Source organism: Capra hircus, chromosome 20 (assembly GCF_001704415.2).
Source record: "Capra hircus breed San Clemente chromosome 20, ASM170441v1, whole genome shotgun sequence".
NCBI classification, from domain to species: domain Eukaryota; kingdom Metazoa; phylum Chordata; class Mammalia; order Artiodactyla; family Bovidae; genus Capra; species Capra hircus.
In genome coordinates this window covers 20,490,156-20,510,584 of record NC_030827.1, presented here as the reverse complement: position 1 = coordinate 20,510,584, position 20,429 = coordinate 20,490,156, and the positions used below count along the sequence as shown (strand labels likewise).

The 20,429-nt window shown below is 39.2% G+C and overlaps 1 protein-coding gene across 2 annotated transcripts in view; it reads left to right on the top strand.

Annotated features, from left to right (window-relative positions):
- Positions 1-19,934, top strand: part of RAB3C (RAB3C, member RAS oncogene family) — a 303,016-nt gene extending 283,082 nt beyond the window's left edge. Inside the window, exon 5 of one of the 2 annotated variants that reach the window (XM_005694681.3) lies at positions 11,920-19,934. In XM_005694681.3, coding sequence (XP_005694738.1) covers positions 11,920-12,107 — 188 coding nt within the window. In that variant the 3' untranslated portion in view covers positions 12,108-19,934. The remainder of the gene's footprint in view (positions 1-11,919) is intronic. The other variant, XM_005694680.3, reaches the window with a different exon arrangement.

Sequence of the window (20,429 nt, the reverse complement as noted above, 5' to 3'; positions counted from 1 at the left end):
ATAGACAGGCTGGGCTGAGTGCAGGGTGCTGGGGGTGTTTTAACTGAAGATGATGAACCACAGCGTGGGCAGCTGCTACATCAGCAAATTCAGATACTTCTTTCCCTCTCTGTTGTTGTGCTGAGCCTTTCCCACATATGAAGTGTGTTATGCTAATGTCCGGAGAGAGAAGGACCAGGAGGGAACCTCTACATTGAGTGGGATTTGTCAAAGGCACAGAATGATCCTTGCATAGTTTCAGCATACTAATAAAACAGAAAAGCTAACATCCAGTTAGGCCTGGCTAAGGGCAAGGAGTCAAAGACTAGCATACTTGACCTTTTATTTTAGCAAAACAAACCTCTGGCTGAACTCCTATTCTCCAGCTTTGGTCTGCTTTCTGTGGAGCCTTCTTCAGGTAAGTGGGTCAAAATCCTTATCAATTCCTCTGAAGTCTGTCTCCAGGCTGGGGCCCAGCAGGGAACGAGCTAATATCGTAGCTTGGCCTGCTGCTCAGCAGTCTCACGTTCTGGCCCAAATGTCACCCACCTGGCAACAGATGACCTTTCCGTGCTGCTCTTGTTCATTCAATTCCACAGGAAGGGGAAGACACTGAAACTGCAACTAGAATCTGGAACCAGAAAGTCTTCTCATTTAGGAGTTTGGAAAGAGAAACCTACGGCAGATCACAGATTTTTAACAATGAGAGATGCAAAGGATTTACTGCACTATGATTTTTATGGAATGAAAGAACAGTTACAATTTTTTTTCTCTCTCAAACTGAAGTTGGAAATAGTCATAGTGCCCCACATGGTGTTGAGGATTTTCCTAAGGGTGAAAAAAGAAAACAATTCCCCAGAATATCTTATGAAAACAAATGGTATTTCACACCATGGCATAGCCACTGATGCATAGGAATACATCACTGCCTATAAGAGTATTTTAAATGCATTAAAGAAAAGGCTGAGAAAGTGGTAGTTAAGTAAGTGCTCAATATTTGAATATTTGAATTGTGATTATTACCACCAATAATTACAAGGGGAACAAGTCTCTTGGGGGTGCTGGGACATTTCAGTACTCTTCAGGTGCCAACAGGGAGCCAGCCTGGAAGCCACTACTTGGATGAGCAGTATGCTTCTGGCCTAAAGCTGCCTTGTGTGGGTATCAGTACCAGACTTCCCCAGAACCTGGCACTCACGTGACCTTCAGGGAGCCAGGTAGAGCAGTGCCAGCAGCCAAGCTGAGTGTGCTTCGTGTTCCTCATGTTCACCAGAATGTATTCAGACCTTTACCATAAGCTCTTTCATCTCCACTGAGGCTAGAGAAAAAACAATGACAAATACCTGTTTGAAAGGTTTGTGTTGAGCATGAGGTGATATTTTCTAATTGACAGAATCCTCCTCTATGAGTGGAATGGTTTCCCCAGTAGGGCCTGGAGATTCCTTCTGGAGCGATCTCTCATGGAAAACATTCTCATTCATTTAAAACAGTGATTCTTCATCCATATGTATACACATTTACTCTTTTTTGGATTTCCTCCCCATTTAGGTCACTACTTCCCTAGTGGCTCAGACAGTTAAAGAATCTGCCTATAGTGCAGGAGACGTGGGTTCGATCCTGGGTCGGGAAGATCCCATGGAGAAGGAAATAGCTACCCACTCCAGTATTCTTGCCTGGAGAATCCCATGGACAGAGAAGCCTGGTGGGCTACAGTCTATATGGTTGCAAAGAGTCTGACAGGACTGAGTGCCTAACACTTTCACACTTCTCACTTTCACCTGGAGCACTAAGCAGAGTTCCCTGAGCTATACAGTAGATTCTTCTTAGTATCTATTTCACGCATAGTGTCAATGGTGTACATATGTCAATCCTAATCTCCCAGTTCATCCCACCGTCTTCCCACCTTGGTGTCTATACATTTGTTCTCTATGTCTGTGTCTCTCTTTTGTACATAAGATCATCTGTACAAAATGGATAAAAGTGATAAATGTATCATACAGCTCATCGATGTACATTTACAGTGTACATTTACACCCATTTACAGTGTTCAGTTCAGTGGTTCTTGGTATATTCACAGAGCTGTGCAATCTTTGAACATGAACGTGAAGTCGCTCAGTCGCGTCTGACTCTTTCCGACCCCATGGACTGTAGCCTACCAGGCTCCTCTGTTCATGGGATTTTCCAGGCAATAGTACTGGAGTGGATTGCCATTTCCTTCTCCAAGGAATCTTCCTGACCCAGGGATCGAACCCGAGTCTCCCACATCGTAGACAGACACTTTACCGTCTGCGATCTCAGCCAAAAGACCAAGAAGTGCAACCTTTAACGCAATCAATTTTCATCACCCCAGGAAGAAACCCCATGCTCATTAGTATTCACTCCCTATTTTCCTGACTCTATAATTTTGCCTCTTGTGGATATTACATATAAATGGAATCATATAATATGTAGTCCTTTTGTCTGACTTATTTCACTTAGCATGTTTTCAAGGTTTATCTACATTTTAGCCTGTATCAGGATGTTTTATGGCTGAAAGTTATTCCATTATATGCATTTTCCACATTTTATTTATCTACTCATCAGTTGATGGACACTCAGGCTGTTTTCACTTTTTTATTATAACTATTGCTATTCTAAATACTTCTGTGCAAAATTTTTGTGGACATGTTTTCACTTCTCTTGCTAATGTACCTAGAAGTGGAATTGTAAGTTATACAGTAAGTATGTTGAACCATTTGAGAAATTGTCAGAATGTTTTCCAAAGAGGCTGCGCCATTTTACACTCCCATCAACAGTGTATAAGGATAGTGAATCTTTTATAACAAATTTGTACACTATGACCCCCATTTTGCCTATCCCCCAACCCTGCCTCTGGCAACCACTAATCTGTTCTCGGTATCTTTGAGCTTAACCTTTTTTTATTCTACATATACATGAGATCATATAGTATTTGTCTTTCCCTGTTTGACTTAATTCACTTAGCATAATGCCTTCAAGGTCTATCCATGTTGTTGCAAATTCCAAGATTTCATTTTTATATGACTGAATAATATTCTGTGTTTGCATATATATATACACATATAAACACATATATATCAGATTTTTTTAATTTAAATGTATTTATTGGAGGCTAATTACTTTACAATATTATATTGGTTTTGCCATACATCAACATGGATCCGCCACAGGTGTACACGTGTTCCCCATCCTGAACCCCCCTCCCACCTCCCTCCCTGTACCATCCCTCTGGGTCATCCCAGTACACCAGCCCTGAGCATCCTGTATCCTGCATCAAACCTGGACTGGCGACTCATTTCTTATATGATATTATACATGTTTCAATGCCATTCTCCCAAATCATCCCACCCTCTCCCTCTCTCACAGAGTCCAAAATACTGTTCTATACATCTGTGTCTCTTTCGCTGTCTCGCATACAGGGTTATCGTTACCATCTTCTAAATTCCATATATATGCGTTACTATACTGTATTGGTGTTTTTCTTTCTGGCTTACTTCACTCTGTATAATAGGCTCCGGAGCCTATATATCACATTTTAAAAATTCACTCAATCTGTGTACTCTTAGGCTGTTTCTGTGTCTTCAGTTCAGTCACTCAGTCGTGTCCAACTCTTTGCGACCCCATGGGCTGCAGCACGCCAGGCCTCTCTGTCCATCACCAACTCCTGGAGTTTATTCAAACTCATGTCCATCAAGCCAGTGATGCCATCCAACCATCTTATCCTGTCATCCCTGTCTCCTCCTGCCCTCAATCTTTCCCAGCATCAGGGTCTTTTCCAGTGAGTCAGTTCTTCACATCACTTGGCCAAAGTATTGGGGTTTCAGCTTCAACATCAGTCCTTCCAATGAATACTCAGGACTAATTTCCTTTAGAATGGACTGGTTGAATCTCCTTGTAGTCCAAGGGACTCTCAAGAGTCTTCTCCAACACCACAGTTCAAAAGCATCAATTCTTCAGCACTCAGCCTTCTTTATGGTCCAACTCTCACATCCACACATGACCACTGGAAAAACCATAGCCTTAACTAGAAGGACCTTTGTTTGCAAAGTAATGTCTCTGCTTTTCAATATACTGTCTAGTTTGGTCATAACTTTTCTTCCAAGGAGTAAGCATCTTTTAATTTCATGGCTGCAGTCACCATCTGCAGTGATTTTGGAGCCCGAAAAAATAAAGTCTGCCACTGTTTCCACTGTTTTCCCATCTATTTGCCATGAAATGATGGGAACGGATGCCATGATCTTAGTTTTCTGAATGTTGAGCTTTAAGCCAACCTTTTCACTCTCCTCTTTCACTTTCATCAAGAGGCTTTTTAGCTCTTCTTCGCTTCCTGCCATAATGGTGGTGTCATCTGCATATCTGAGGTTATTGATATTTCTCCCAGCAATCTTCCATGTCTTAGCTATTATAAATAGTGCTGTGATAAACATGAGGGTGCACATGTGTTTTCCAGTTATTGTTTGTTTTCTTCAGATAAATAACCTGAAGTGGAATTGCTGGATCATACAGAACTTCTATTTTCAATTTTTTGAGGAACTCCATTCTGTTTTCCACAGTGGCTATAGCAACTTATTCCCATCAACAGTATACTAGCATTCACTTTTCTCCACATTCTCACCAACATGTATTATTTCTCGTGTTTTTGACAACAACCATCCTGACAGGTGTGAGGTGATGTCTCATTGTGGTTTTGATTTTCACTTCCCTGATATTTAGTGATGCTGAGCTTTTTTTTTTTTTTTGCTATCAATAACGTATAGGTTGCCTTTTCATTTTGTTGATAGTTTCCTAGAAGCTTTTTAGTTTGATGCAATCCCACTTGTTTATTTTTGCTTTTGCTGCCTCTGCTCTTAGAGCCAGATGTAAAATATCATCACAAAGATTAATATCAAGGAGTTTACAGCTCATATTTTCTTCTAGAAGTTTTACAGTTTTAGGTCTTACATTCAAATCTTTTATCCAGTTTAATTGTTGTGTATGGGGTAAGCTAGTGGTCTGGTCTTATTCTCTTCCATGTGATCGTCCCGCTTTTTCAGTACCACTTATTAAACAGACTGTCCTTTCCTCATTATGTATTTTTAGCTTCTTTGTTGTAAATTATTCAACCACACATACATGGCTTTATTCCTGAGCTTTCTTTTCCACTGATCTGTGTGTCTATTTTTATCTCACAGAATAGCGTTTTGATTACCATACGTGCTTAGTTGCTCAGTCATGTCTAACTCTTTGTGACCCTAAAGGGCTGTGGCTCCTCTGCCCATGGGATTTTTCAGGCAAGAATACTTGAATGGGTTGCCATTTCCTTCTCCAGGGGATCTTCCCAACCTAGGGACTGAACTGGGTCTCCTGCATTCCAGGCAGATTATTTACCACTGAGCTGTCAGGAAAGCTCCCTTTGATTACTATAGCTTTATAATATATTACTAGTTTGAAATCAGGTAGTATGTTGCCTTTGGCTTTGTTCTTGCTTAAGACTGCTTTGGCTATTTCAGGCAATGTTTTGTAATTTTATATAAAATTTAGGATTGCTTTTTCTATGTCTGTGAAAAATGCCATTGGAATTTTGATAAGGATTTTCACCAGGTCTGTAGATTCCTTTGGGTAGTATGGACATTTTAACAATATTCTTCCAATCTATGAAGATCTTTCCATTCATTTGTATCTTCAGCTTTTTTCCCATTGGTGTCTTACAGTTTTTCCCATTGGTGTCTTGCAGATAAGTATACTTATCTTTCACCATCTTGGTTGAATTTATTCCTAAGTATTTTATTCTTTTTTAATGTAATTGTAACGGATTTTAAATTTTTTTCTGATAAGGTTATTAATGAATAGAAAACAAAACATTTTTATATACTGATTTTGTATTCTGCAACTTTACTGCATTTGTTTATTCTGCAGTTTTGTGATGGAGTCTTTAAGGTTTTCTCTATTTAGTTATATCATCTGCAAGTAGTTACAGCTTTACTCCTTCCTTTCCCAATTTGGATGTCTTTTATTTCCTTGTCTTTCCTGATTTCTCTGGCTAAAATTTCCACTACCATGCTGAATCAAAGTGGCAAGAGATGGTACTTCTGTCTTGTTCCTGATCTTGAGGGAAAACTTTCAGCTTTTCACCACTATGATGTTAGCTATGGGGTGGGCATATATGGCCTTTATTATGTTGAAGTACAGTCCTTCTATATCCACTTTGCGAGTTTTATCATAAATGGATGTTGAATTATGTTAAATGCTTTTTCTGTACCTACTAAGATGATCATGATTTTTATCCTTCATTTTGTTCATACGTATATTCTGTTGACTGATAGCAGATGCTGAATCATCCTTGCATCCCTGGAATATATCCCACTTGATCACGGTATATAATTCTTTCAATGTATTGAACTTGGTTTGCTAATATTTTGTTGAGGATGTTTTACATCTATGTTCTTTAGAGATATTGGCCTGTAATTTTCTTGTTGTATCCTTGTCTCATTTCGGTATGTGGGTAATCCTGACCTCATAAAATGAAGCATTAGAAATGTTAGTATTAATTCTTCTTTAAGCATTTGATAGAATTCACCAGTGAAGCCATCTGATCGTGAGCTTTTGTTTGTTGAGAGGTTTTTGATGACTTACTCAATTTCCTTACTAGTATTTGTTCTGTTCAGACTGTTTCTTCATGATTGAGTCCTGGGAAATTGTGTGTTTCTAGGAATGTATTCATTTCCTCTAGGTTGTCCAATTTGTTGCCACATAATTGTTCACGGCGGTCTCTTACAATCCTTTGTGTTTCTCTACTAATGTCTTCTCTTTCATTTCTGGCTTGAGTCCTCTCTTTTTTTCTTGGAGAGTCTAGCTATAGGTTTGTCATTTTTGCTTATCTTTTCCAAGAATCAGCTCTTACTTTTTTGTTTGTTTCTATTTGATTTGTTTCCACTCTGATCTTTATCAAGTCTTTCCTTCTGCTAACTTTGGGATTTGTTTGTTCGTTCTTTTTCTAGTTTCCGGAGCTATGAAGACTATGATTCTTCTTGTATTCTTAGATTCTCAGACATTTATTGCTAAGATTTTTTTTTAATTTTGATAAAACATGGTCAGCTTTATTTTAAAGCATACAGTTTAGCATGTATCCACTTCGTTGTGCCACAAATTGCCAGAGCTCAGTTCATTTTGCAAAAGTGAAACTCTATACCTGTTATATGACATCTGTTTTTCCCTCCCCCAGTCTCTGGTTCTTCACTTTCAGTCCCTCTGAATCTGACTACTTTGTACTTTTTTGTTGCTAGTTTATTATACATGGCATAATTTCAAGATTCACACATGTTGTAGCATGTGTCAGAATTTAAGACTTAACATTAGTCCAGTGTATGTATATACCACATTTTGTTTACTCATTCATCAGCTGATAAATTCTTGGATTAGCTACCACCTTTTGGCTACTGTAAATGATGCTGTAATGAACATGGGTGTAGAGAGGCTAGTGAATCTTAACCTTTCATGTGCATAAGAAACCACCTTAAGGAGCCTTTTAAAAATGTGTGTTTTAAGGTCCTTCTCCCTACAACTCCAGTTTAGTATGTTTGAGGTGAAGTTTAAAAGTTTTTAAGTATTTCTGGTGATTCTATTGTAGGTAGACCTCTAGTGGTACGAAATCAGGATAACATCCTTTGGACAGTAGAGTGAAAGCTGGTTTGTACCACCTCTCTCTGCTTCCTTGCCCCGGGACAACATTAAATGTATCCAATATTTGCATTATAGAGGTCCCAGAAGGAGGAGAGAGAGAAAGGGCCTGAGAAAATATTCAAAGAGATTATGGCTGAAAACTTCTCTAATGAGGGAAAGAAAACCAGGAAAAGGAAAGTCACCCAAGTCCAGAAAGTATAGAGTCCCATACAAGATAAACCCAAGGAGGAACATGGTGAGACACATATTAATCAAACTGACAAAAATTAAATACAAAGAGAAAATATACAAGCAACACAGGAAAAGCAACAAATGACACACAAGGAAATCCCCGAAAGGTTATCTGCTGATTTTATACAGCTCAATATATGTACTGAACCATAGTGTAAGGCTCATCCAACTTGAGAACAGTACTGTCTGTACCAGAGAGGAATCAGAATGGATGACTAGTATCTGTGGTTAACTGAAAGTGTTCACTGATTTGCTGATGAAAACATATGTGCTGCAGTTATTAATACTGAATGATGTAGTCTGAGGGACAGATGTCCAAAGCTGTAGGCTTAACCAGTAACCTATTTATTGGGAGATCTCTCTCACCCTTCACAGTCAGCTTGCAGTGTGACCTTGGGCTACTTATTTGATCTGCTGAACCACTGTCCTACTTAATAAATTGGAAATGATCTTCAAAGTTTTATGAAAAAGACTATTTCCTAAGGATCACTGGCTGAAGCGCTGGCTCTCCAATGATTGTGCGTATGGATGTGGGGTTAAATATTTCTAAGAACAAGGGCATGTTGCTATTGCTGAAGTTGAAAAGTGAAAGTGTTAGTTGCTCAGTCGTGTCTGACTCTTTGCAACCCCATGGACTGTAGTCACTAGGCTCCTCTGTCCATGGAATTCTACAGGCAAGATTACTGGAGTGAATAGCCATTCCCTTCTCCAGGGGATCTTCCTGACCCAGGGATCAAACCCGAGTGCCCTGCATTGCAGGCAGATTCCTTACCATCTGAACCACCATAGTTGAAGTTAGTATGACACATTGAGCAGTAATGGCCAGAAAATCTAACAAGGATTCAGTGGAAAAATAAAGGCTGAAATGTTAAGGATTTAGTCCACAAGCTTTCAACACCACGGACACATATAGGTGTGGGGTGTAGTCTAACACAAAATTGCCTGAAGATACTCTTCCCCTGAAGGGAAAATCATTTATTGCACAGTAAACTTGCTTTGTTCCCAGGTGGCACAGTGGTAAAGAGTCTGCCTTCTGATGCAGAAGATGTAAGAACAGTGGGTTCAATCCCTGCGCCAGGAAGATCCCCTGGAGAAGGAAACGGCAGCCCACTCCAATATTCTTGCCAAAAAACTCCCATGAACAGAGGAGCCTGGCAGGTTACATCCATGGAGGCGCAAGAGTGAGACATGACCTAGCAACTAAACAACAAAACTGCTTTGCCCTGAATCCAAATAACTATATGTTGAAATAAAGATGTTGATTTTTACCCTGAATATCTCATTTTATGACAAACAGCTCATGTGGTCAGCCTAATTTCCAGAACCTTTCACATATTTCTCTATAGACATATAGCTGTCCTGATGGCTACCTCGATGAACCTTAGGCAGCATAAAATACCAGAGTATCTTTGGGATCATTAAGAAAAGGTGTTTCACTTGGTTCACTGGGAGTGTTAAATCTATTTAAATTGATGAAAGTCTGTTATATCAGCATAGAACTTCCGATTCTACTGGAACCAAATGGTAGCCTCTGCAGAGTATCTGAGGGTGCTGGCGAATGTTCATGTTTAGTTTAAATGCCCACTGTGCCATTTACTGGCTGGTCAAGTAAATGTCTGAGCAAAGTATTCAGCCATTTGGTGCCTCCATTTCCTTATGATAATTTGGAGAAAATACTGGCACCTACCTCACAGGTAAAATGTATAGAGTGCTTTAAATACTACCTGTCCTGCAGTAACTATCCAAATGTTACTTTGTCACTCTTACTGTTGTTTTAATGAGAGTATTCTTTAATTACATAATTATTCTATGATATAATTATAGCATTTTCTGGTTTTCTTGGCACTTTTACATATATTTTCTCATTTGAGCTCAATGAGAGGCAAATGTCATAAATAAGGACCATAGAATAAAAACATGACTTTCTCATGATCATAAAGCTAGTAAATATTGCTCCTGTGGCCAAATCACCGCTCTTACCATAGGATGGTACCTCCTCCTCCAGCCACGCTGGATAAATGGAGGGCTATTATAACGTGGTGGTCTGTTCCTGGGGTTCCAGGTGACAGTCAAGACACTGAGAGCACTCTGGCTGCTGGGATTGAGGATCATTCTACTCACGGCAAGTTGTACACCAGCAGTAGTATGTGACTCAAAGCCCAGATTAAGAGAGTCACAGTTGGCAAAGGTTTTCATGGACTACTGTTTGTTTTACAGTGGCCACATCTGTTATGATACCCTTCAATTTCAGTGCTTTCTCCCAATCGTGCTAATAACTAAAAGACATGTCACAGAAGAGAGAAAATTAAAACCTTTTGAGAAAAGAAATTCTGTACTTTGGTACAAAGTACCCTCCTGTTAAAACAGAAAATCCCCACAAGGATGCAAATAGTTCTGACATCTAGGCAAGTGAGGATCTAAGCAATCACTTTTTTCCAAAATCTGGATCACACTGTTGAAAGGTGAATGAGCTAGCCCAATAGACTGCAAATGTTAGAGAATTCTTGTTAAGCCAGATAGCATTTTCTGTAAAGAAATGCAGAATTTAAGAGAGCTACATAAACACTATCTGGAGAGACAAGTGAAAGGGAAATAAAAGCCAAAGAGGGCTTGAAATATTCACTTCTATTTTATAAAACCTGTCTTAACTCATCCTGTTCCTTCCCCTCAAATCCTGTGGTTACTCACGCACATTTTAATAACAGACTACACAGTAACTAGAGAAATTCAAGTTCAGACATAGTCATCGATAATTGAAATCAGAAATTTTCACAAAAATTGCTTATTGTTGTGTATCTTCAATAGTGCTTAAGAAAAATAAGTATTTCTAGGTTATAAGAGCAGTTTTGACACAGATGCAAAATATTAATCTGTTTTTTCTCATTTGGCCTCAGGAGCTGGGATGAAATCACATGATTTAATCACTCTGAATCCATGTGGTTCCTCGGAGATAGGGCCAGATGTAACCAGAAGGATTTATAGGGTGTAAAATTCAGAATGGATTAGGAAAGCATTTCTGTGTTCAGCCCAATACATCCTAAATCAACATCCCCTGAATGGACCAGAGCAAGCTCTGGCTGACCTAGTGGGGAGGTTGTCATGGCAACTGACTGGTAAGCTCAGCCAGTGGAATGTGACTGCGGACAATGGAGTGGTAAGATTGCACAGAGCCGAGTACTGAGGCTGCTTCTGTCCAGGTAGTGATCCCTCAGTAGAAGCGTGAGACTCGCACTGCACTTCTGTACCATCTCGCACTTCTGGCAGCTCATTTGAATTTATCGTGTCCTTTCCCAGATGTTGATAAAAACACTGCTGCTGACAGATAACAGAAGCTCTGGAAAATCAGCATCAGTAGCTAGATGCAGTGGTATACAAAGCCCTGGAGTGCTGTTAGGGTCACACCACTCCAATTTCCGAAAGGAGGCTGAAGCACACTTCAGGTAAATCCAGTGATTCTTTAGCGCCACCTTGTGTCCAGTGAAATACTGGACATTTACCAAAGGCCTACCCGCAAACGCTTCACTAGGCCAGACATGGAAAAAGTTAGGGCTACACTGTGTTGGAGTTTGGGAGTCCCTTTCACAGCAGAATATGAACATGAAGTCTTCTAAGCCTCAAATTAATGAAAAAATGAAAATAACTTTGGTAGAATCCGAAATAAGGAAAGAAAAAAAAAAAAAAAAAGAAAGCCAAATAACCCCAATCTTAGAAAAGATTACAAGAAGCTACATGGTGATCTGGGGGTGGGCGGAAGAGACGACATGGACTCAGTGCTGAGGATTCTTCATGTTACTATTACCAGCTCTTGCCAAGGTATTTTTTTGTCTAGAGAAGAATAAGATGCAACTATCACTAATTCCACCTTGTACTGTTGTTCCTGGTTCATGGATAGCAATATGTTCACATGACACCTCACACCTATCTCTCACCTACCACATCCACCAGTCACTGCCAGCCTCCCATGACCACGTCCCACTTAATTTCAGCACACACAGGAAATGATCAAGCTGTGTTTCTGTGTGTTTCTTCCAGGATTTGAATTTTTTGAAACAAGTGCCAAGGATAACATTAATGTCAAGCAGACATTTGAGCGTCTCGTGGATATCATCTGTGACAAGATGTCTGAGAGCCTGGAGACAGATCCAGCCATCACTGCCGCAAAGCAGAACACAAGACTCAAGGAAACCCCTCCTCCACCGCAGCCCAACTGTGGCTGCTAGTGGCCCCCATACCAGCAGCTCCAGAGGGGTTGGTTGCTAAAAACAGCATCTATAAATGATTGATTAGCCTTCATTTATACTGCCTAATAACTATTTGAGGGAAATCTTTGATGTCAGTGGCTCGAACATGCATTCAGTTCTGGGGAGAGTCCCTGTGTTAAGATGTGGCAAATATGTGATCTTAACTTTGTAAGGACTATCCATCTATAAACATCTGGTATTTGCATGTGATTTGTTATTGTCTTCTAGGCTCTTTTTGTTTCAGATTTCTTAGATTAAGCTACTGCTGGGACTTCTGATTATAATTTCATACAACTGACTTTTGTGCCATGGGTTCCAATTATGCGATTCACTTGTAGGTATGATAACCAAGAGTCTGGGTATGTGTGTGGTATGGGCAGGGGATGATCGTAGGAGACCTTATTTACTTTACTCTCAATTGAAAAATCAAGTGGGAATATTACTCATGATTAGGGAGACTTGTGAGTCTGGATGGTCTATGGTTCAGGTTTCTATCTCAATGTTATTAATAACTGAGAATATCACTGACTATAAAGAAACAAAAATATTCTTTAAGGCCCTTGCAGATTTCCTGAGAGATGAATATTGACCTGACTGGAACTAGATTTCAACAGTAGTTTTAGTTTGGATGTTTAAAAAAAGGAATTCCTAACCCAGGACTGCTCCACCCAACCTTCTAAATATTTGAGGGCACTGACACTCTGAAGTATCTGCTGAATGTGTTATATACCAAGCATCTTAATCCAGAATGGTAAGTGTAGGATTCCAAGGCCTGAGTTTCCCCCATGGTATATACCACCACAACTTTCTGGAACCATCATCAACCCTTGGAACAGAGGTTAAGGGGAAGCTTGTTAGAGTCTCTCTTCCCATAGGATGTAGACTTGCTTCCCAAACCACTGCCTTCTGCTCACACCTCCCCAGGTATTTTTTTACCTGGTTAGAAGTCATTTAAGTAGTATCTCCATGGTTCTCAGGTTGAAAAAAAGCAACTATCATCTCTAATCTTTTTAGCTCCAAGTATTTATACTTTTAAGGTATATCCCATTCTGTAAGCCTTTATCCATGCTTAGGGGACTCAGAGGCCACTCTTTGGAGCTGAGGATTACCAAAATATCTTAGGATGCCATAAGCAAATTGAAAAGAGAAAGGAAACCATTTGAATACCCAGATTCTTTCTCCTAAATTTCTCGAGGACCTTATACAGTGAAAAAGCAAACCAATCCCACCAGCGGGTCTAAATGAGCAAAAAAAGAGATATAGTATCTGTATCACTACCCAGCATTGTTCACAGCTAGGACTTTAAGAAGGCACACCATGGCATATTTGTAAGGACAGTTCCATTAGGTGAACGTTCCTCTCTTGTGGTAATCATGTTAAACATTGTTTTCTCTTTTAAAAAATAGAGAAATTTCCCATAAAATGTTGAGTGCCAGATTTTTAAGCCAAGATATTTATAGGGGAAGATGCATATATCTAAAGAGGTCTCTGGAGAATAAATGCCTGCAAGTCAGGGAAGTAGATCATTTATATTACTAATAAGTTAGAAGATGAAAATTACAGGAGAAAGCATTTGGGCTCTCTTAAGCATATCCACATTTTTCTTATGTCTCATCTTCTTAGCTTAAAATCCCTAATTGGCAGAGTAAGTTTTCACTTTGGCACTCTGCAGGGTAGGCCTTAGTGAAGACAGGAAGACATTAATGCTTTATTAGATTTTAATTGGTCAAACCAGCTTCAAAAACCACAGAAATTAAACTGAAAGCAAGGGAGGGAAGGTGGGGGCCATCAAAGCAAATTTGTTTGCAACAGAAGCTTGTTTGCATGATATTGTAATATTTCTATAACCTAGACTAGAAAATGGCCATGTTAAATAGTACAGCTGTTAAGCTGACTTTTCCAGTTTAACACAAAGCAATAGAACCAGGAGCACCTTCCCATCCCCTCTTAGCCCTGATCTCACATACATTCATACAGATGTCAAGGACCTAAATGTACTAAATAGGATGTCTCAGATGGCTTTTGCAGAAGGCCCTTGATAGGTGTAATACTGTAAAATGGAAAGCAAAATCAGAGGGTAGAAAACTGGAAAGAAAGTTGAGTTTTACCCTCTTGTAAACACTTTTCCCAAAAAGCTAATTCTATTGGAATTAATTGGCCCTAGAACCAGACTTAACCCACGTACACAGTGTCAAACATACCAAAGTTGTGCTACTTTATGCCAGTCAGGGGAGCTTAACACAACAACTGGTCAGTGCCGAGGAACATTCAAGAATTTCTATTTTCCAGACCTCAGTGGAAGCAGAGCCTTCCTAATTGATTTGAGAGTCAGTCTGAAGCTCTCACCCTGGTATGAATTTCAGCAAGCCAGAAGCTTCCAGAAAGGATTGAGCACCAATGCTCCTGCTATATAAAGCACATGGAAAGAGAGAAAAATCCTCTATTCCTAATCTCATCAAGAGATCTTGGCTTTAAAATCAAATTTGGCAAAAAAAAAAAAAAAGAACCAGTCCAGGATTAACTAAGTAAACTGCTATTGGCATCAAGCTGTATTACTTAGAACACTAAAATTCCAAGGTTTTTCAGCCTTCTGGCCATCATGCACGTGAATGTATATAAACACACACACATGCATACAATACCTCCCATATTCTCTCCATCTGCCAACAGCCTGAATAACCACAGATCAGTTTTTACTAATTGCCTAACTAAATCTGTATTCAAAAGCACAAAGACATCTTACAGAGTGTTAGTGTGTAAACTGTAGACAACCATCTTTTTGCCTCGATGCAGTTCAATTAGTGTTTCGAGTACGAATTTGTCTTCCTCTGCCACTCACCTCATCACCCCATCTCTCTGACTACTTTTATAATCAAACCTTGATTGTTTTGAGCAGATATTTCCAAGAGCTTTGGTTTGGGGATTTCCTTTCTTTTCTAAATGTAAATGAAAAATCAGACTGGAAATTATTTCCTCCACATAGTCATTCATGGAGTGGATCTGCATTTCAGCTTTTGGGGATGTGAGCAGATACAGAAGGCACACGGAACTTGAGTCCTAAGATGGCAGTTTACAAGTCAGCATTGTATGTCCAGGCTCCTAAGAAGAACTGCTTTAAGTCAGTGAATTAATTCATTGTCACTGCCCTCCCTGAACAGCTTCCACTGCCTTGAACTTCTAACCTCCTCCTTAGGTTCACTTAAAATCATTACCCTCTGCTGCCTAATAAATAAGTGCCAAGATTTTTATTTGGAAAGGGAACTATGATGATGCCTTTGGCTACAGAGAAAGCTGCAGCAGTGTTACATTAAATGCGAACTATAAATTCTATTAAAGTACAACCCCAATTATATAAGACATCTAATTCGCCACAAATATCTATTTCAGCTACTTAACTCTTATCCAGATTAATTATAGTTCTTTGGTTCAGCACAGTGGTTATCTTTCAGGAACCAACTTAAACTTCCAATTTTAACTACGTCTATGCTGACAATACTTTCAGGGATGCAGTGTTTTTTTTTTTTTTTTTAAGTGAAACACACGTCTACTGTTAACTGAACTTCCAAGAAACAACATGAATTTCAGAGCATGGTTGTTGGTAATCGGGGCTCATTGGGATGTGTTTTATCTCATGTGTATCTCCGTGCTTGGCGAGGATGCACTGTGCCATTCTTCAGTCAACCATGTGGCATTTGTGGGACTATATTGAAAATGTATCTAGACTCTCCCTAGCTGTACCAAGGCAGAGGTAGCAGCTGCATATGAAAAACTAATCTAAGTCTCAAAGTCATGACTGAAACCCTTCCAAGCCAAGAAGTGTGGAATCGTTTTCATATGCTATTGGAATGCTCCATCAGGAAGTTTTGGTGGGGTATACTTGGGAGGTGGTCTGTCTTTCTGTCTGAAGAAGCCCGTCTTTCTAAATGACAGTGCGCATGACTGGTGGCTGGAACTCTTTGATCTTTTATGTGTGTACTTAGTGTGCTGTGTCGGGTGCCGCGTGAGCAACCAGACCCATATGGCCTTTCTAATCACTCTCTGGAAGTGCAGCCTCTCCAGCTCTGCTTGGCTTTGTCCGTTTGAGTAAACTACCTGGGCTTTAGGGGTCTGCCAGTAAAGTGGTGAAGTCTTTCTGATGAGCTGAACCATTAGGGTCAGCTTTGTAGAGTCCTTTATATTTTAGGTAGCTTTTGATCAAAGCCAGTCAAAGACGTAAACGTGTTTTATATTCTGAAACAAACTGGGAAGATGTGGATAAAAGATGAAGCTTATAACTAGGAAAAAATAAATAAATAAAAAGGCTTGATTATCTCTACAGTGCACTTACAGAGTTCCAGATTCCAAAAACACAGTGTCCCCTAGGGGGACAAAAACACATCTAGAGAATTTATTCAAAATATATCCACCTATTGTTACTTCATAAATAAATATTTTTGGTTTCTTAAAAACCTTTACAGGAATGCTTGACACGCTAAGCAAATATTTCCCTTAAGTGGATTAAGCTATTTACATTTGGGCCACAAGAGTGTTGCCCCTCCCAGAACATACACACTCAAACACACTTTTCTATGAAGGAGAAGTTCCATCCATGGTGCTTTCTCAGTGCCAGGGAAAAGGAAGCTTTACTATGCTCCAGCTGGAACTGGCATTTTCTTTAAAAAGGTCTACAAAATAGATTCTTCACACTGACTAGATTTGTATGTCTCTGCATAGAACTAATTTCCATTAAAAGAAGAGGATAGAGAGGATATAGTTTGCAAACGTTCTAGGGAAAAGAAATTATTGCAATGTCTTTGTCAGAGTTTGAGTATTAAAATCAGACCATTGAGACAGTGGACAAATTGAGCTTTCTATTTACAGTTTTCTGTTCTAGTTCCTGATTTTTTATCGTTTTAATTTTTTCAAGCACTACCCCCACAGAATGACAGGACCAAGAACGGGAAATGAGACTTAAGTTTCACCGTTTACCTCCCATTGATACGTTTACTGTACTGTAACTGTAACCAGTCATTACTTGCTGAGATGAGGTTGGGGCATGGGAGGGGGTTACCTGTGTATTTTGTTCACCTGTGTTCATACTTTCCTTCATTGTGGACAACTGAGAGTTGGCTGTGCGTTATTTCTTAATGGAAATATTTCCATGTTGATGTTGTTTGGCACTAAAGGTTGCTTAGGTTCATGAACACTGTTCTTAAAGACGCAGATGGTACGTGAGCCCCAGACACCTGGCCTTTCAGGGACGTGAGCGAGCTTACATCTGTCTAGTGGTTCCATATTCCTCATCAAAGTGAAGTCTGGGGGTTGTCTGCTCTCTTGGTATGATGGTTTTCCATACATTTTCTCATCATCCCTAGGATATGTGCTGAATGAAAACTTCCTGTTAATTCCTGTTAATATATTGTTAATGTCAGACGTGATGTGATACCGTTGACCTGTCCAAATGTACAACTATTTAATGGTGTTTGTGGAACTGAAATGTCTTAAATGTTGCATGAAATATGTTGTAAAAAATAGATTTGTTTTCTATTTTTCAACACCTCAGAATTGAGGGTTCATGGGCCAATAAGTGCAATATTTAATGACTTACTCAGTGTATATAAACTAGTATGAAAGAGTGAATTATAATGAATGTGTGAGATGCTTTGATGGCTGTTTGACTTGCTCAAATTATTTCTTGTAGCTGTATTTGTCTAGTGGTGCAATTTATACAGTAAATACCTTATTGGTGTCATGTGAAACTCTTCTGTGCCTACTTCAAAGTATGTTTTATTCCTAATTAAGACCAAACATTTAGTATCTGCGAATATATGTCAATCTTGCCTTTTAGAATTGTGGGTTTTTTTTTCAAGACAGAATGGCTGTTAGTTTATTTTAAATAGGTGTTCCTTTCTTTAGTTACAAATTCTCCTGAAGCCTTTTATAAGAGGTTAATTTAGAAACCTAAGAAAAAATATGCACATAAGTCATTTTTATTTTTCTCTGAAATGTTGATCCCATGTTCTGTCTACTAAGAATTTTCACTCATACTTGTGTGTATATTTGATTGTTAACCCTGTATTTTATTTGCAAATTTCACACTGTCAGTCCTGGGAACTCTAAATATTGATTTCTTTATGTTGTTGTTATATTCACTTTCAATTCTCAATTGTCCACACTGATAATATAAGAGAAACAAGTCAAAACCCTTAAATCATTTTGGTATATCATCATAAACTCATATATTCATCCTCAAACCCCCTTGATTAGTCTCATAATTTGTGGTCTACAACTTCACTGAGATGGAAAATCAGGAAGTTAGGCCTGGTTGCTGGATTACCAAAAACTGTGTTTATAAATATAAGTTTCAAGTAGGGTAACTATCTTAAACTTCTATTTGCCATTTCGATTTTTAAGGCAAAGCACTCATTTTAATATTGTGGTTTGCTTTTTCATTTAGTTACAGTAAATCATAATACCCTTGGGAAGAAAAGTTACATTTTTCACTAAAAATGATGAAGGGCAGTTGGTTTTAGATGACCATGACCCTCGGTACATCATAGAAAGCCTTCAGTTCTCTCCATGGCAGTTGCCTGAAACTGACATGTGAAGATGTGCCAATCACACAAAATGGCTTTGGGCCACCACCAGTGATATGTGGCCCTATTTTACATGTGATAGATAAAATTTTGTACTCATCTTTCACACCCACTGACGAAATAGAGGTGGGTGGAACAGGGAGATTAGAGATGACTTTGTGCCAAATTAAAAAAAGAAAATGTAAGCAGGTAGCCAACAAGAGAAATATAATTTAAAGGGTGTGTTTAAATCTTTACTTATCAACAGTTACCAAATAGCACTAGCTCAGTGCTAGGGAAATCAAACATGGAAGAGATATGGCTCTGGCCCCTAATAAGCTTACTGACTGAAGCACAAGGAACAAAATGCCAGGATATAATCTAAATGCTACATTATGTCAGGATATAGGAACACAGAGAATAGGAGACCTATAGAAACAGAGGAGTCGAGAATGGCTCCACTGAAGAGGTGAGACATGACAAGAGAGAGAATTAGAGGAGACTGTGCCAGGCAAATGCATGGGAAAGGTTACAGTTTGCTCCCCTGAATGGAAGGGTGACAGAGCTGGCAGCTAGAGATCATTGTTTTTCTCCAGAGAACCAGATGCCCCAGGTTGGCTCTGTGTTTTTGTCCCATCAGGAAGATGAACTGTTGTATCATCATATTCTTGGTGCTGCTGAGCAGCCCTAGACTTGTTCCAAAACATAGACTGATTTGAAGCTCATTAGAACCACTGATTTAGACATTTTGCCCATGCACCAAACCACAAGACACTGTCGAGGCCAACATCAACCAGGCAGATGTATGCCCAGAGATTTTTCTGTGGTTCCATGTTTCCCGTAAAGAGTGTTGGGGAAGTGCATAGATGAAGACCTTCCTTTGTAACCAGGCACTTTCGGCTCCTCTTCAGTGACTGCACTGTGGAGCTCTTCTTGAGAAAAAATTGAGTAACAGCTTAATGCTTTCATATAGTGATCGTGATTTTATCTGAAAACTACTGCTGCACAGCAATTATTGTGACTCTTCATGTGTCCACAGGAGCTTTTGTCTGGGTTTAAAGCTATAAAGTGTATTCACATTATGAAGTTTTAATTCTCTTTATTGAAATTAATTGTGTAAGAACTGTATGTGCTCTATTAGGTATTAAGTTTGTATGTGAATTCTGTATAGAAAGTGGTTTTTGTTCTTTGAGTTAATCTTGTTTTATTTTTTGGAGATTACAATAAATATCTAAGAGACTATATTCCTGAATTTCTCAGTCTTGGTCTGAGAACTTCTTTTCATCTCCCTTCAATTTGTATTATTTTTGATTGTAGGATGCCTATTTCCAATTTGGTCCCCTGGTCTTCTACAATCCTAGGTGCAGTACTGAGCTTGAATTAGAGACAAAGTGAGTGTATTTTTATCAGGACGAGAGTTCGATCCCTGGTTGGGAAACTAAGATCCCACTTGCTGAAAGACAATTAAACCCACACGCTCTATAGCCCACACTCTACAACTAGAGAAGCCTGTGCACCACAACACAGAGTCCAACAAAGACTCAGTACAGCTTACATAAAAGTGGCTCAGTAGTGGTGACAACTACAGGATACACAATTTAGAAGGTAGGTAATGGTGACCAATAAGATTTGAAGAGTGAGAACTAGAAACTGTTGACTAAGTACATATTAATCAGCTGATTAAGTACATATTAGTCAGCTGATTAAGTACATATTGGTTCCATTAACTAAAAGACAAAGTATAGGT